We start from the raw sequence: 13,381 nt of genomic DNA, 5'->3' as shown, positions 1-13,381 counted from the left end.
GTAAGTAAAATATTTTAAAACTCACAATTTATTTATTTTTACAACTTTAGCATTTCTTACCAAATAATCCGACGAATAACTATCAAACAACCAGACCAACTTTCGCATCACATAGGTAGGTAGTTACTTTTTCGTAGGATAAAGGGCCTCGCAAAGACCTTTCGCTCGGAGCCTCGCAATGGGTAAGACCGCCGCTGTATATCGTCAATTTGACACCTCGATTTTTCACGTTAAACTGACGCGAGAACCTATAGCGACGAATAGCGTCGAATGGCGCGATAGGGAGCATTTTCTATTGGTCGTGTAAATCGTCACTAATTTTATCGGCGGTTTTATTGAATTCGCCGATGCTACATCTGAAGTGTGTTTTATGCTATTCGGCTGACCATGGCGGCGGGCACGGCGGCGGGCACGGTCTCCAAGTGGTGCGGCGAGGCGGTGTAGGCGCGCAGCAGGATGTGCTGGGCCGCCAGCAGCCCGCCCAGCGCCGCCGCCAGCGCGCCGCAGCCGCAGCACCACCACGCGTACTTGCGACGCCGGCATGACGTCTCATTGCCGTTGCACCCCACCGACGCTTCAATATTCACAAACAGACAAAATAAACACTAACCCCAAAATATTATCTATTTTATAACTTAAGATCAAATGATCATCAAAGCCACCTGTTGTAGTACTAAGAAATTTTTACCATTCCTGGCAAACATTGGCAATAAATATGGTGGCGATATTTAGGAACTATGATGTTATGTCCCTCGTGCTTGTAGTTACACTGGTTTACTTGCGGTAGGGTATATGGTGTAGTGGAAATCTTCCATAACGTTTATGGGGGAAAATTCTACAACTTATAATGGTTATGATATGTCCTGATTTTATTCTGACCCAACATAACAAATCCTCACAAAAATTAACCTCAGCTAAATCGTAACTTAGGGTTAATTCTAGTATATTATATCAATTATATTCAAAACCAACTTCGATGGAACTACAACTGGTAATAGAGGTACCACACTGTACTGTGATAGTGATACTGGCAACACCGCAAAGATTATGATTTATTAAGGTTTTTGTGAAAAAAGGTTGCAATAGATCGACAATTAAAAAATATATAAATAAAGCTAAAAATATAAGAAAAAAGTTTTATCCACCCGTGTTAAGACGGGACGGGTCGTTGGTAATAACTTATTTATTCGCGATGTGCGCGCTATGCGATGACCGTAATTATAGGGTAAATAAAAACATTATTAATATAATACTAAAATAATAACTAATAAATTTGTTTTTTTTTTCTTTTTTATAAAACTATTGTAGTCTCTTTCTATACAAACTAGCGGACTTCGCTTCGGCTAAAATACGTTGAATTTTTTTTTTTATTTCGAGTAACCTGATACTGTTAAATAACAGATAAAAATTAAAATTAAAATTGATAAAAGAATGTTATTTAAAGTGTGTTCTTAGTTATTTAGGTTAATTTTTTTAATGATTACTCTAAGACGGCTTCAAGTCACCGGTTCGTCGTGTATGGTCGAAATATAAATTCTTACGAGAAATGTTAAATAGCTCTAGGTTTCTTTTTATATATTCACATCATAAATAATAAATTTAAAAAAAATTTTTTCGTTACAATACACATATATATTGACCGGCCAAGATAAACAAGCAACTCGCACGCAAAAAAAAAAAAACAATTTATAATTATTTATTTACCAAAATAAGGTGGCGGTGGTACGTAATGCTGAGAGACGTCCGTGGCGATGGTCGGCTGTGGGGTCGACACTTGGTATTGCAAAACTTGCATCAGATCACAGGACTGCATATCAAGCTCACATCACAAAGAACCCAGTACAAAATCAGCGTTTATAATTCTAATTATTTTAGTTATTTTCACGTAAATAAACATTTATTTAATAACTCTTTACATTAATAACACAATAAAATAACAACTGTCCAGTTTTGTTATATTTTCGCGCTTAAAAAAACAAGTGACACTTGAAATTGCGCGCCATTTCGGCGAATCGATATTTAGACACGCAAACACAGAACAATGACCTCGTAACAACAACACTATTTACGTTCGTAGCTGACAGAATAAACACCCAATTTGAATGAAAAGTTATAATACAATAATCATTTAATTATAATCTTTCAACTATAAAGCACCCAGTTAATTTACAATAGGATAAAAATGCATTTTTACACATCATTACATTTTATTGTAACGTAAAAAAACACTGGTATATATTTCACTTTTCACAGATAATTAATAAAAATAGAATATAAGTTTTTTTTTATTTGAACATTGCAGGTTTATTTAGCGAAACATTTTGATTTATCTACATATTTGATGGAGTTCTTATAGTGAACTAGGTTATGTCGTTGTTACAAAGGCCGTTCGCGCAGAAGCAGTGCGTTGCTTATGGTGTACAGGTAAAAAGGTCCTATATTATAGAATCTGCTAATATCAGATTTACGTTCAATGAATACGTATTATTAACATCGTTTGTTACATTGTATATTATGTAGTTTATTTAGTGTTGCTATACAAATAATTTATAACTAATTTTAAATTATAGAAATATTATTTAAAGGAATATTTTATTTAGTTAAATTTTAGCCGATCTTTTTTTTACGAATTGAAAGTTAGCAGATTTTTTTTTCATGGTTTGAAATTGCCTTTGAGTTGTTTTTTTTTTATTTTAAAAAAAAAAAGAACAGGTGAATACAGATCTCTTTGGTAACGTTGAATGAATTTATTACCTAAGATTTCTACCTGTTCTCGAGACAGGTAGTTAATACTTTTGTTAAAACGTTAGGGGTGGAGTTATTGTCGATATTCCATTGTCAGTTTTGCTTACGTGGGAACGTTTTGCAAAATTTCTGGACGTTTAATAGAAAAGATCTATTATTCCATACAATTCAACGTTATATATGTAACTTTTGACCGTTTTTTTTTTAAACATTTTATTGAACTAGATTGAAAGGCATACATTGTTATCTACATTGCACTGTTGAATGAAACGTACCGTTTTTATTAAACAAATTATAACTTGAATTATTGTGGGTGTCACAATTTTGTCGAACTTTAAGTATATTGATAATTTTTTATTTTTTATTTTATTTTTTTTTATTTTTTTATGTTATAGGTTAGCGGACGAGCATATCGGCCACCTGGTGGTAAGTGGTCACCATCACCCATAGACAATGACGCTGTGAGAAATATTAACTATTCCTTACATCGTCACTGCGACACTAACCTTGGGAACTAAGATGTTATGTCCCTTGTGCCTGTAGTTACACTGGCTCACTCACCCTTCAAACCGGAACACAACAATACTGACTACTGTTATTTGGCGGTAGAATAACTGATGAGTGGGTGGTACCTACCCAGACGGGCTCGCACAAAGCCCTACCACCAAGTAAATGTTAAATAAGTACAAACTATTGAATCTAACAATGTAATTATATTCTAATAAATATGATTTATGAGTAATTAAAACATTAAATTATTTATTACTGAAGTTCGAAGCGATTGCAATACTGAAACTAAATATACTGCAGGATTTCTTACAATGTTCACAGTTTTTCAATCATTTTCCACTATATTGTGCATGTATATGTACATATATGTATAATAAACCCTCCTCTTGAATCCATTTATCTATTAAAAACATCTTTGCGTAATTTTAAAGATCTAAGCATACATAGGGATAGTATGTGATGGTGATAGTTAATGTAGTGTAGTTGTAATTGAAAATAATTAAGCCAATACACGATATGCGATATATAGAATAGAACACGATTTACATATACGTTTTATGGTACAACGAACAAAAGATACAATAAAAGACAGCAGGTCTTTTAAGAGAGCGATCTTTTATTGACATTCTTTGGAGAGAGGTTTGATAACACTGGTAAAGTATTTTACTTGGCTCAGGCTTCAGGCTTTTTGTTGGTTGACTGGCTAGAGCAAAGTTTTTATGTACGTGACGATCTACGTCGTCGAGTATTGTGTACATCGATTTTCATTCCGCCGAGTCGATGTAGAAGAAAAAATCATCAGTTTTCTATGTTGTCTTGGGTCTGGAAGTTTATGGTGCTGTCCTTCTGATTTTCAATAACACAAGTGCTTTAGCTACTTACATTGGGATAAGAGTAATGTATGTGATGTTGTCCAATATTTATTTATAATATTCAACCCCTGTCATCCACAACGTACTCAGCCGAGAGTCCCCACAGACACCTTCAAACGAGTATGTGCGTATCCTGGGGCCTTAAGTGGACTTAAGATATAGATACATACTATTAATAACAATAAAACTATGGACTACTTACGGTACCCGAGTACACATGTACTGTTTTCAAACTTGTACTTTCAGAGCACGTTTCTTTTTTTTCAAAATAAAATTTATTAAAATTTTAAATCGTCATTTTTTATATAATATACGTTGGCGGACAAGCATATGGGCCACCTGATGGTAAGTGGAATCACCCATAGACAATGAGGCCGTAAGAAATATTAGCTATTCCTTACATCGTCAATGCGCCACCAACCTTGGGAACTAAGATGTAGTTACACCGCCTGTAGTTACACTGGCTCACTCGCCCTTCAAACCGGAACACAACAATACTGAGTACTGTTATTTAGCGGTAGAATAACTGATGAGTAGGTGGTACCTACCCAGACGGACTTGCACAAAGCCCTACCACCAAGTATTTAATAACTATATTCACTTAATATAGTGAGACAACTGAATAATTTGTTATTTTTATTTTACGATAAAAAAAGTTCTATCAATATAGAAATCAAAATAAAATGTAAACATAAATATTATAGAGCTTAATAGTGTCTAGACCACACCGTTCAGACCCCACATCTCAAGTGTACTCAATCACAGTATAATTAAGCAAGAATCGATGATTTGAACCTTATAGCTAAACCAATAGCATTCAAAGTCGTACTAGCTTTAAATTTTTCTCCCTTCAAAACTGTCGTGTATCTCAAATTATGTTTATATATAGATATATGATGTAGGGTTAGTTTTGAGGGGTGAGACTTGTGGTATTAGTTTTTAAGTTAAATAATCTCAAGTGTTTACATCCGAAGCATTATGGGGGGAGGGAATCAAACTAGGAACGGTATAGAGGTAGTGTTATCAAAAGTTTTTATATAAGTTAGGAATATGTTAAAATAGTAGTTGTCTATGAACTATATATGTATTGTCTATGAGCCGAGATGGCCTAGTGGTTAGAACGCGTGCATCTTAACCGATGATTGCGGGTTCAAACCCAGGCAAGCACCACTGAATATTTCATGGGCTTAATTTGTGTTTATAATCTACCTCGTGCTCGGCAGTGGAAAGGAAAACATCGTGAGGTTGCTGCATGTGTCTAATTTTATTCTATTTTCCAACATTGCTATATAAATAAACTAGCAACTCGACCGGGCTTCCCACAGATAATTACTGATATTAATGTTTCTTTACGACATTACTTTAAAACTTCTAAAATGTATCAGTGTTACTCTACTATATTTTGCACGTGTTATACATATAAACCTTGTTCTTGGACCAATCTGTATTTTAAAGAAAAACCGCATCAAAATCCGTTGCGTAGTTTGAAAGGTTTAAGCATACATAGGGACAGACAGCGGTAAGTGACTTTGTTATATACCATGTAATGATACAAAGTTGTATCAGTTACCTAAGTACAATATTATATATAACATTTATCCATATAAGTCAACAAGTATAAGCAGATACACCTACCATTATTTCGTCGATTGGTGGCAGCAAGCACGCTGGTGGGAGGCCTTGGTGGTAGAGCTGGTGGGGTGTCAGTCTTAGCTGGTGCTGGTGGGCCGGGATCGTCCGCGCATGCGTATTGCGCCGATGCCGGTTTACAAGTGCATGCCACTTGATACTGGGGACAAAATACAGGTTATTTAAAAGATTTTAATTAAAAACAGTTACATCGTAATTAAAGAATCCTTTCCAAGTAACTTAAACATGATACCTCCACTGCCAGGTGGTGAGGTGTTGAGAATCCTGCTTATTTCTATAACGCTTCAATAAAATTGAACAAATAGAAAGCAACTAAGATTTTGTAACAGTTTTTCAGAAGTAAATAGTAACACTTAGATATAGTTTTAATTTACCAGTAGCTTGCCAATAATATCAAAATATATAAACTTCTTAAAGAATATGGAACTATACTAAGTAATCATTTGCAACGAATACTTGAAACTTTGAAGTATCAAGTGCAGGGGGACTTATAGTGTAACTTTACTTAATTGGAGGGAGAGAGAAACTATAGTGATTGAAGTGAGATAATACTTTAGGGAAAGATCCTGGTGTCAAAGTAAAGTAAAGTAACAACCTGTACATTTCCCACTGCTGAGATAAGGCCTCCTCTTCCATTAAGGAGAGGGTTTGGAACACATTCCACCACGCTGGTCCAATGCGGGTTGGTGGAATGCACATGTGGCAAAATTTCGATAAAATAAGACCCATGCAGGTTAAATCACGATGTTTTCCTTCACCGCCGAGCACGAGATGAATTATAAACACAAATTAAGCACATATATATATAGTGGTGCTTGCCTGGGTTTGAACCCGCGATCATCGGTTAAGATGCACGCGTTCTAACCACTGGGCCATCTAAGTTCAAGTTGTAATTTAACTTTACTTAATAAGAGGGGAGAGAGAAGCAATAGTGATTGAAGTGAGATAATACTTTAGGGAAAGATCCTGGTGTCAACGGAGAAATATACAGTCACTAGCTACCCGCCCCGGCTTCGCGTGGGTTCTTGAATATATTAACGATACATGTCGTTAATATAATCAATCAATCAATATATACTTTATTCAAGTAGGCTTTACAAGCATTTTGGAATCGTTATTTAACAACTTTATTAAGTGAAGCTACCACCGGTTAGGAAAGTAAGTTCTATCGAAAAGAACCAGGAAACTTATTAATTACTCCTTTCTCTTTTGAGTTCGAATCTAAACAAGCCCTAGTGAGTTTTCTTTAGCTTATATTTAAAATTCACTATCCTCCCCTCTGTAAGGAAACAATACTTTACAAAAATTTTTTAATGCACATTAATAATAATCGGTATTTCAGAAATTTCAACAACAACAAATACAACAACCATTCTAATGAATCACTTCAGTGATGACTATTTAAAAATACATTTGATAATTTCTGTGTTAACATTTAACAATATATGTATAAAACTATTTCGTGTGTGGTAAAAAAACCTTTGGCAGGAAGCCTGCCTCATATAGTATCTATCTCCCTGTTTACCTTGTGCAAGTCGGATGTGACGGAGGCGCCGGTGTCACACTCGGGGCAGGCGTCCGGCGCGGGGGAGCTTCGCGCTGACCGCACGTCCGCCAGCGACATCTCGTAGCCGGCTACTGGAACACATCACCATATATTAAAACCACAAAACAACAACAACAACAATAAAAGCCTGTCAATTTCCCACATCTGGACTAAAGCCTCCTCTCCTTTTGAGAAGAACACGCTGTTCCAAATTCAAATGCGGGTGAGCGAATACAAATGTGACGGTTCTATGAAATTAGACACGTGCAGGTTTCCTCACGATGTTTTCCTCCAACGCCGAGCACGAGATGAATTATAAATACAATTAAGTACATGAATATTCAGTGGTGCTTGCCTGGGTTTGAACCCTCAATCATTGGTTAAGATGCACGCGTTCTAACTTCTGGTCCATCTCGGCTCTGTATATATGGATAACACACACCATTGTATAAATAATAATATCAAATATGTGACTCATATTAATTAGTTCATATTTCTGGGAAAAAAAAGAGGAAAAAAGACTATAATCAAATTTTGTAACGAAATCCTATTATGGATATGAAAAGTAATATCAAGAGTATTTTAATCACGAAATCACGAGGTGTCTTATCATCCATGTACTTATTGTTTATTTAAAAGAATAATTAATTAACATTGAAGCCTTAACAATACACATAATTATAGTTACTGTATGAATAACTAGCGACCTGCCTCGGCTTTGCACGTGTGTAATACTGATACTAAATATTATAAAGGATTTGTTTTACGACGTCGCAATAGAAACATCTAAAATTGTCAGTGTTTCTTTACTATATTGTTCATGTATTATATACAAAAACCTTCCTCTGGAATCACTCTCTCTATGAAAAAAAAAACATCAAAATCCGTTGCGTAATTTTAAAGATATAAGCATACGTAGGGACAGACAGTAAGCGACTTTGTTTTATACTGTTATAAATGAATGAGTGTAATGAATGATGATGTACGCGTGGATAGAAAATGCTAGCATTATTTCCTCTGGGAAAAAATGAACCCACCCTGTATTCAGTGAAGCGGCAGGCGATGTGTTATACTTTTAATAATGAAAGTAGTAACTATGTATTATTTAAGTAACACACAGTTCTAGCACACAAATTTTCCTTAATAGTTCATTTCAGATGTGCGACAAAGACAGCGTGATGTTATAAGAGAATGACATTATGTATATCGATTTAAATACAGCAATGTTTTTTTAATTGTATTGTTTAAAAAATCATTTAAGTATAGATTTTGCAGGTCCACTTGTATTTTGTTTATATAAGTATAGTACGACACAACTTAGATGTAGCGTCGGCAAAATTCGTAAACCGTACACATCCGAATTAAGTACGCTATCCCAAATTATCAATATTTATGTCTCATGCGAATATGATCTTTGCACAAACGTAATAACTTGTAATATCATATGACTTAATATATTCGTCAATTTGACACGTCGATTTACATGTATTTGCTTTCTCTGACGAATCTATAGCGACGAATAGCGTCGACTGACGCGATAGGGAGCTATTTCTAATGGTTGTGTAAATCGGAAGTAATTGGTTTTGTTTTCATTCCATTGCACATTCCGATGCTACATCTAATTTGTGTCTTACTATAATGCCTTCGTCCACTAAAGGATTTAATTCAACAATTGATAAAAATCGAATTAAACATAATTATATAAAAACTCAAAAAAATAAAGTCATAGTGTTTATGATATATTGGCTGCTTAAATTTAGAACCAGCCCGAGTTCCAAATATATATGACACCGAGGAGGGATGAAGTATTAGTTCGAAGAATATGTAATTAACGCACGTCGCGTCAAATCTAAACTTGTAAGGGGAATCTCAACTACATATATTATATTATATACTAAAAACCTTCTCCGAAACGCCCTAGAAGTAAGTCTACTGTTATATGTTTCGTGTATTGATTTCGTAGTTATTTTTCAGTGTAATATTAAAAAAAAAAGACGCTGTATATATCAATAACTTAATTAATTACCGCCCCGGCTTTGCATGGTTAATTGATATGTTCGTTATCGTTATATTTATCAAATTACATAAAATACTTATAAATTATAGCATTAATGTGTTATTCTGATGTATAACCTATATTACTGTAAAATTTCATCCAAATCCGTTTATTATTTTTTTCGTGTAAGAGTAACATACAAACATACATGCATCCATCCTCACAAACTCGCATTTATAATATTAGCAGGATTTTCGTGCGCCATTTACTCGGGGTTTAAATTTTAGTTAGGCATATAAAGTTGTAGTTTCTCGAAGTTTAAGCTTCCTTTTTAAATACATTCGACGCTATTCGTCGCTATAGATTCTCGTAAAATCGACGTGTCAAATTGACACGTTTACTACGTTTGCGTAAAGATCATATTCACATAAATGTTGAATATTTGGGATAGCGGACTTAATGCCGATGCTACATCAAGTTGGGTCGTACTATACTCTTGATTAACATTGTTCTGTAATGTATCGGCACTCAATGTCACTTATAACCTTTTACTAACACGATGGTGTCCTGTGTAAAGTATGAAATACACACAGAACATCATACGAGGTTAACTATTTACACTGCGACTAAAAAGACGAGAAAATGCATCCTCGAACGAGTCGCCAGTGCTCGCTTATTAATGTCATAATAATTACTGAGACAGGAACGTCATTTCCTGTCAAACGCATAAAAAAATCCGATAGAAAGTTCCGCGTGACTCAGAAACTGCGTTACATGTATGCACACTACTTTATATAAAGGAGCGTTTAATATAAAACAATTTACAGCTCATGTGAAAACAATAAGGCATTTCACTCAATTCAAGATAAGGATATAAAAGTTTGAACAAAAAGAAAAACCGACTTCAAACATGACACTTTCGAAACCAATTAATATACAATAAAAAGTAAAGAAATAATTACGTATTCAAAATATTTTTTTTGAGTTCTGCTAAGTAAAATGAAATGAGAAATATTAGACTACTTAAAAGTCGATTTACGATTATATGATGTAGTTACAATTATTGTTATATTTAGAGCCGATGGTAACATGGGAAGCAATAGCTTTACTAGAAAGAAAATTTACCCAGTCAAAAGTTATGAAGTAGGAAATAGTAAAAAAAAATACAGACGAATTGATAACCTTCTCCTTTTTGAAGTCGATTAAAAAGCGTGGACTACAGATTTTTATTATATATTATTTATTATAGATTATGTATATATTATTTTAAAATATATAAAAAAAACGTCACAGTTGGCCACGTCTCCCAAGAAGACGACAAAAATAAAATCCAGCGAAGATCTGCTGATTGTTAATAAAAATATATAATATAAAACGCCAAAGTATTTAATTAAAAATGTAAAAAAATGTGGATGTTGTAAACTAAATAAAAAAAAAAGTGGACTTAGTATTTATTTATTTCTAACTAGCGACCCGAATAATTAAATATACTATAGAATGTCTTACAACGTTCATAGTTTTTCAGTCATTGGAAAATATAAACCGCTACATCTTACTACATCACTTTATAAACTCAAATTATTAACAGTGTTTTTTACTATATTGTGCATGTATTATACTACATATAAAGCTTTCCTTTTAATCTATGTATCTATTAAAAAACCTCATCAAAATCCGTTGCGTATTTTTAAAGATCTAAGCATACATAGGGACTTTGTTTTATACTATGTAATGATTATGACATACTATTTAGCACGGGTTTCTTCGCGTTTATTCAACAGATTATTACAAATTTCGAAACCCATGGCAGAATTTAATGTCATTGGAAACTAACAGTGTCAGTTCACAAGTTTGACGTTTGTTTTTTTGTTTATATACAGCTATATCACCAATCAAGCATATATTGAATTTGATATGATAATATATCCCATTAAGGTATACAGGTAGACAACTTTATCATAAGAAATGGCAATGTTTGAACAGTTATAAGTACAAAGATCCTATCGTCGATGAGCTGATATAACAAATCTGATCGAAGATTTTACGTCTGTAATTGACACTCACCGTTCAAAATATAGTTTTGCTGTTTACCAGAAGAATAAACGATATGCAATATGGAATTATGAATTTAATCATTCCAGACTTTAGTGAACAAAGGGCTGGCTTTATACTAAAAGCATTATTTACCAGTAAAGGAAGTGGAAAAACGTTCTTGAAGGTGAACAAAAGAAAATAAACGATTTCTATGTCAAAGAGTTAGAGTTTACTCTAGATTCTACGTGGCTTCATTTTTAGTATACTAAATGACGATTAAAAATATCTATATGCCGGATTAATAACCTAGTTTAATCTAGAAATTAACATGACAGAATAATCATCGTATTTTTAGAGGTTCAGTACAAAAATTCCGTTTCGAATTTGAAGGTTGTTTTCTAAACTTAGAAATTAATTAGCAAGAGAGTTACCAAATCACACTCATTTTTATAACTGTTTCTATCTATACATAAGTATTTCAAATAATTCTATACACAACCATTAAACGATAAAAGCGGATGTCTATATATCACAACAGAGTTTTCTGTTGTATAAGCGTTTTTTTATGGAATATGTTGGCGGACGAGCATATGGGCCACCTGATGGTAAATGGTCACCATTACCCATAGACAATGACGCTGTAAGAAATATTAACTATTCTTTACATCATCAATGCGCTACTAACATTGGGAACTAAGATGTTATGTCCCTTGTGCCTGTAGTAAGCTCTATTATTCTTACAGCAAGAAATAGAAACAGATTTTCTACAGTCCTGTCAAAATATAAAAATGTTATTGACCTAACAGTATTGTACTGTCTAACCTCACTGAATTAGTCAGTTGTAATTTAATTATTAATTGAGATTTAATCTTATAAATTAAATGTTCGTACGGTACTGACAGCATAATTATGTTTTATTTATGCTAAACATAACTTGAAGAGATAAATCATTAAAGGTTTTCTGTTTTAATTATACTTTTGGAAATTTCTTTTAATAAATTATTATTTTATTTAATTCAATATGAATTAATTTGTTATTAATTTTAAAGCAGTTTTATTCCATCTACTTACTAGACTGGTGAAAAATTGCACATAATTTTAATAATGGTAACACTATAATCTCTGATACTAAGTATACTGTATTCGAACCACGAGAGGAGAAAAGCCATATAAACAACAGCAAATTTACGCCTTATCATTAAAATATATAAAAATAGTTAAGTGTATAAATCTAGTATTAGCAAATCGCATTTACGTATATCAAAGGTTTGTTTATGATTGGCATATGCTATAAATATTAATAATAACTTAATTACACACAGATTAAAAAGCTTTATGAATTCTATTTACAAAGCCAATAATTGTTTAAAACAAAAACGTTAATACGAGGCAATTATTTTTTCACTATAATCAGAGCTTTAGTCTTAGAATGAATTTTAAAAAAAAATAACGAATTCAATAAACCGGCCGCGTCCTGTCGGCTGTGTTACGCAAACATGGCGGCCGTGCTATATCGAGAGAATTTGATTTAGTCCGCTGCACGCTTTTTAACTCAAACATCTGCCAATTTCGCGAAAATTTATTATATGGAATCACCTGGTGACATTTGGACTATTCATTTCAAATACTATAATTATGAATACGTTTTTTATGTTATAGGTAGGTGTACACTCAAATTGACCTGATGGTAAGTGGTCACCGTGGAAATTAGCACCATAAGCAATTTTAACTATTCTTTATTGGAGATTCCAATGCGCCACCAACTTTGGGTGCTAAGTTATTATAACCCTTATGCCTGTTTACACTGGCTCACCTCCATTAAGCCGGAACACAAGAATACAAAGTATTGCTTGTCAACAGAATACATATATGATGTGGATGGTACCCAGACGAGATATTAATTCGGATATTTTTTAAATGGACGCAATTTTCTTGTCAATTAATCAAATCACAATAAACTTTATTCAAGTAGGCTTTTACAAGCACTTTTGAATCGTCATTTTACAATTAAGTGAAACCACCACCGGT

At 33.5% G+C, this 13,381-nt stretch overlaps 1 protein-coding gene across 3 annotated transcripts in view; it reads right to left on the bottom strand.

Moving 5' to 3' along the window:
• The window catches only part of LOC124541129, a 45,354-nt gene that overhangs the window by 12,746 nt on the left and 19,227 nt on the right, over positions 1-13,381 (bottom strand). For 2 of the 3 annotated variants that reach the window (XM_047118971.1, XM_047118974.1), the window contains exons 2-4: positions 7,303-7,412; positions 5,763-5,916; positions 387-574 (exon numbers count right to left, since the gene is read on the bottom strand). In XM_047118971.1, the coding sequence (XP_046974927.1) occupies positions 387-574; positions 5,763-5,916; positions 7,303-7,401 (441 nt within the window). In that variant the 5' untranslated portion in view covers positions 7,402-7,412. Of the gene's footprint in view, positions 1-386; positions 575-5,762; positions 5,917-7,302; positions 7,416-13,381 lie in introns of all 3 variants that reach the window. The other variant, XM_047118972.1, reaches the window with a different exon arrangement.

The sequence above is a fragment of the Vanessa cardui genome, chromosome 27, assembly GCF_905220365.1.
Source record: "Vanessa cardui chromosome 27, ilVanCard2.1, whole genome shotgun sequence".
Classification (NCBI taxonomy): Eukaryota; Metazoa; Arthropoda; class Insecta; order Lepidoptera; family Nymphalidae; genus Vanessa; species Vanessa cardui.
This window is presented reverse-complemented; position numbering and strand designations above follow the sequence as displayed.